Source organism: Thunnus thynnus, chromosome 7 (genome assembly GCF_963924715.1).
Source record: "Thunnus thynnus chromosome 7, fThuThy2.1, whole genome shotgun sequence".
In the NCBI taxonomy this organism is placed as follows: Eukaryota; Metazoa; Chordata; class Actinopteri; order Scombriformes; family Scombridae; genus Thunnus; species Thunnus thynnus.
This window is the reverse complement of record NC_089523.1, coordinates 21635958-21641162: the sequence shown is the minus strand read 5'-3', so window position 1 is coordinate 21641162 and position 5205 is coordinate 21635958. Positions and strand designations below refer to the sequence as shown.

At 43.8% G+C, this 5205-nt stretch overlaps 1 protein-coding gene across 1 annotated transcript; it reads right to left on the bottom strand.

The window, feature by feature from the left end:
• Positions 1–1203: 1203 nt before the first annotated feature.
• p2ry1 (purinergic receptor P2Y1) lies at positions 1204–4277 on the bottom strand. Its single transcript, XM_067594932.1, has 2 exons — positions 3922–4277; positions 1204–3655 (listed from the first exon to the last, which is right to left on the bottom strand). Exon 2 carries the CDS (start codon positions 3624–3626, stop codon positions 2565–2567), a length of 1062 nt encoding a protein of 353 aa, XP_067451033.1. The 5' UTR covers positions 3627–3655; positions 3922–4277; the 3' UTR covers positions 1204–2564.
• Positions 4278–5205: the final 928 nt, after the last annotated feature.

The window sequence follows — 5205 nt, the reverse complement described above, 5'->3', positions numbered from 1 at the left end:
AGTTAGCGGTAGTTTTTGGCACAAGCAGATGGTGCCCCTGTGATAGATGTGGTTGTGCCATCATTGTAAATCTGCTGTGCTCCCACTGTAAATCTCCAAGAACAAAGCTCAATGTTTTGGTTTAGCTGTCTTGACGGTGATTACCCTCTGAGCCCCCCCCTGCCACCAACAGTGTTTTCTGGAAACGCACACATTCAAACATTGTAACTGCCGTTACTGTACACTTTGCAGAAATCCCTTATTTTCTCTTCCCAACAGTTCTTCAAATAATATTCTCCTGAAGGTGATGGAATGCAGTGAAGAAAACGTTTTTTTTTTTCTGTATTCAGAATAAAGCGAGGAAGATGTGAGAAAAAAGAGGTGAAAGGTGGCTGAGAAGGGAGGGAGGAGATACTGGCAAGCATCCCAACTTTCTGCAAGTTAAGATTTGACACTCAAGCTCAACAGCACTGACGTTGGCTTGAGGTTTGGCGTTGGCTATATCTAACCGTCCTTTTATCTAATCACATCTACACACAGCAGAGAGGATATATTTCCCACAAACAGACATTTGTAGATATATATTAATTCCCCTGTGGATGACACAGTGACTCCTTTTTCAACAAAGAAACAATAACCAGTCCCCAACAAACAGCAATAACGGCTAAAACAACCACCTACTTGAATAAGGTCTCCATTGCCTTCAGGGTTTCTAACACAGAGACACAAGTACACACACACACACATATATTTGCCAAGGCCAGCTATGCAGTTTGCACCTCAAAGCCAGGAAATCAAAAGCCGTTTGTATTCATGGGCCCTGCTTGGAGGAAGAAGGTTGGTCGCTTTCCTGTGCCCACAGTCCCGTGAAACCCTGGGGTCCTGGCGACAGCCTCACACCCCTGTCTGCATCAATAACTTCACGCCATTGTGACAGACACAAAAGCCGTTTTAGGATAAGCCAGAAGAAAAAAGGTGGCACTCTTTATTCCTCCCTCGTCTCTTCGCTTCCTTCTGGCTATGTTGAAAAAGAAAGTCAACAGCAGTGCAGAGAAAGAGGAGGAGCAGCAGCGGGGAAGACAGAACTCTGCATGCAAGTCTCTGCAGCCAACAGTGTCCATTCAATCGTAGTGTACATACTTAACTAAGAACAGCTAGTATGGATAAGGTGACATCAATGCAATCAGGGATTTAAAACTGGCCACCATCTGAGAAGAATTATTATTACATTTTCTCACTTGTTTTCATATAAAAATTTATTGACAAAGATACAAGTGGCCCCAGATATCCTGTACAGATGATTCTCTTCCTTTCTTGACAATAGTAAGCCACGTTACAGATTTACAAAGGTACATTAGTACAGACATCAAACATCTAGGTAGTCCAGGGTAAAATATACTGAGAGAGCTCCACAATCATTTCTCCAGAATGATTACAACAGATACAAAACAGAAATTATTATCTGTCATCACAAGAGCACAGTGCAGTATTTACTTTGAGGTATCTCATACAAACAAGTCTTCAATATGTTGATGGAGTCACAAAGCAGGTGATTGAGTGCGTATGTCCGTTCTGCTCATTTAAAAGCTATTATTCCTTATGTTGCACTTGTGTAGTTAAAACCAGCTGTGATAAATCATTGTTTCACTGATAATATTTTGATACTTGACTCATGCACTAAAAGGTTTGAATTAGTGATACTGATTTGAACAAAACGGTTATCAACACAAACTAATCTGGAACGTCACAACATCCTGTACAGTACACCTTTCATTCATTGTAGTATCATATACACAAAATACTGTTGAGTATTATCTTCTATTTTTTTTTCTGTAGAGAACAGGTTAACAAATCGAGAAAGATTGTGGTAACAGAGCCGTCGCGGACCTTAACCTCAGAGCTGTCAAAATGAAAAACTGTTCGACCACATTCCTCGCCCAGTCGGTAATAGATGGAGAAAGAAACGAGGAGTGATAGGTAGCCCTCAGAGCAGAGAGTCCCCTAGTCATAGTGCATTACAATGTCTGCACAGCACATCCATGCAGCAATCTCAGGTTCAGTGCATTTACTTTTTTCCTCCAAAAGCCGTCCCAGGTACACTTCTTTAACCACAAGCTCTCACCTGCTTAATAGCTATTGATTAAGCATCAGCTTGGCGGCTGCAGAAGGTGCTATCCATCCTCAGTCCTATTTTTTCTGAACAAATTGATGAACAGGACATTATTGCCTGTAGGAAAACCTATTTCCCTTAGCTTGGCTGATCATAATGTTCATTTTGTCCAAAGTGTAAACAACACGAACTACTCAGTGAGAATGAAGAGTGATGGCTCTACAATACATGTATAGAACAATACAGTACAATAGTTTATCGACATCGACAGGCTGCAAGCAACCGATGGTCATCACAGGGTTAAATGGAGTATTTATCCTACAGTTCTATAAACCATCGTCCCATTACATTTTACACACAGCCTTCAGTCCACACAGTGCATTTACTTATTCAATCCCAGGTCCATTGTGGCTTCTAGTACTATTTCCAAAATCCACAGCCATGACTGGCACACAGAGGCCACCTCTGTGCCCTGTCACATCCTCCTGTCCCCATTCTCCACATACTCAGCCAGGCTGTTGAGCGCCGTCTCCTCGCTCTTGGACTGAAGGACATTGTCCCCCTTTCTGGAGGGTTTTTTAGTGGCCCTTGAAAGCTTCCTCCGGAAGGTATCTCCAGCCAAGAAGTAAAGAATAGGATCCACACAGCTGTTGAGGCTGGCCAGCCCCCGCGTCACCTGGTAGGTGGCGTAGACGCGGTTATTAAAATCACACATGTCAGGGCTCTGGAAGTACAGCCTTGCCCTCATGTTAAGGTTCTTCATCACATGGAAAGGCAGGTAGGAGACGGCGAAGACTGCGAGCACGATGATAACCAGGTGGATAGATTTCTGCCGCAGAGGCGCATTGTTCATGTCATTGCAGATTAACGCTTTGACAATCATGCCATAGCAGCAAAATATGATTATAAAAGGGACGCAGAACCCAAACACAGTCAAAGTCATGCTGTAGATAAAATAACCTGGTAACTCATCCTCAGTGGTGGTGTCATAACAAATGGTTGCATTGCGCTTCAAGCCGGTCCTGGAATAATATAGGATGGGAGAGATGCCTATAACGACCACCGCCCACACCAACGCGCTGGTAATAACCGCATTTTTCTTCTTCAGTCGACCCAGAGACTTGAGCGGGTGCACCACCCCGGAGTACCTGTGAACACTGATGCAGGTCAGAAACAAAATGCTCCCGTACAGATTAACGTGGAAAATGAATCTCTGCAGTCGGCACAGAACATCACCGAATATCCAGTCGGTCTTGTTGAAGTAGTAAAAGATGAGGAAAGGCAAAGACAGGACGTAGCAGAAGTCAGCCAGAGCCAGGTTGAACATGTAGACAGAGATGCTGCTCCAGGGTCTCATGTGGCACACAAACATCCAAATGGCCAGGCTGTTGCCCACCAGCCCTGTGATGAAGACCATGATATAGACGGTGGGCAGATAGTAGAACTGAAAACCTGTCTTGGTGAGGGAACATCCTCTTGTGTGATTGTGGAGATCTGTCACATTCAGCAGAGAGGTCAAGTTCAGGTCTGTGGTCATGGTGTCAGGGGCAGAGGCAGGTCCTTTTACTGCATGAGAGGGATGAGCAGATGAAGAAATATTTGATGTTTAAGCTTATTTTTTGGTATTTAAACGCATTCTTAGACAGAAAATAACAGATTAAAATGTCACTGATCTGTTGCTGCATGCTATAACTATTCAACGTAAATGACATTTGCAATCAAAACCACTCGTGCGCGGGCAGGAAACACAAACTTAATTTTGCGGAACGCCTACACGCAGTCTAACAAATACTAGAGAGAGACAGAAATGATAAACGCATTACAACACTCACCGCTGAGATACACTTGTATTCCACATTCCTATAGCCTTCACAGTTGCAAAGATTTCAGGCAACACACGGACGGGGCGTTACGAGCTGTCAGGTGTCTTCATTCAGTCTCCTAACAGTTTTGGAAATTGTTTTAAAGTTACGATCCTTCGGCTTCGCTCTGTCACTTCAAGGGGGGAAAAAGTCTCCCGTCGGTTCGTCATGCAGGGCGACGATTTTCCCACAACGGCGGCGGTGGGACGCAACAGAGACAGCTGCAGGCTCTGGCATGAAGAGCAGGAATTAGAGGAGGCTCTTGTGCTACAGAGAGGGGAGGTGCGCACTACACAAAACCACTGAGCAGCTTCCCGTTTCTAAACGCGCTCTTTCTATTTCTTTTCTCCTCCAATTGGACCCTTATGAGATCTGACCTGGGCTGTGACTGTAGGAAGGTACGGATCCCGTATAATACACAGATTATATCCGGGGATCAAGATTTCAGCTGTGCAGATTTGCGCAAGCAAATACTACTATGCGTTTGTCAGATGCAGATATTTACCATAGGGTTTAGTAATAACATTACTGCTGTTTCAATTAGAAATTCAAGGAATAGATAAAATATTAGGCCACATATCACTTTGGAAATAGTGTTTTGAAAATATTTTGGGGGTCTGTTGAGAAGTAAATGGTAAATGGTAAATGGGCTGTACTTGTATAGCGCCGTTCTAGTCTTCCAACCACTCAAAACACTTTTACAATACAAATCACATTCACCCATTCACATACATTCATACGCTGAATGGGTACAGGGGCTACCATGCAAGGTCCCAAACTGCCCATTAGAGAAAAAAACCATTCACACACTGATGGCACAGCCATCAGGAGCAATTTGGTTAATAGGTTTAAGTGTCTTGCCCAAGGACACATTGGCATGTGGACTGGAGGAGCCAGGAATCAAACCACTGACCTTCCAGTTAGTAGACAACCCACTGTACCTCCTGAGCCACAGCCACCCATTTAAATCGGAAATAGGCAGATCCATAATGGACTACAGTGATATGTCATGGTAATGGATTTGTCAGTGCAATTCACATTTTGCATGATTCCTCCACACTGAGGAGTCAGGGCTCAATAAAGACATTGATTAACAATGACATTGGCTGGAGCATAAAAACAAAAAAATACTGTTTTCTACATCAAGATGGTCATTTTCTTGTCTCCTAAAAGGCTGAGACAGACAGCTGTATGTGCGCGACTCACGGCCAAGGACAAAGCAGACACTGGCAGAGGCAGCAGACAGAGGGAGGA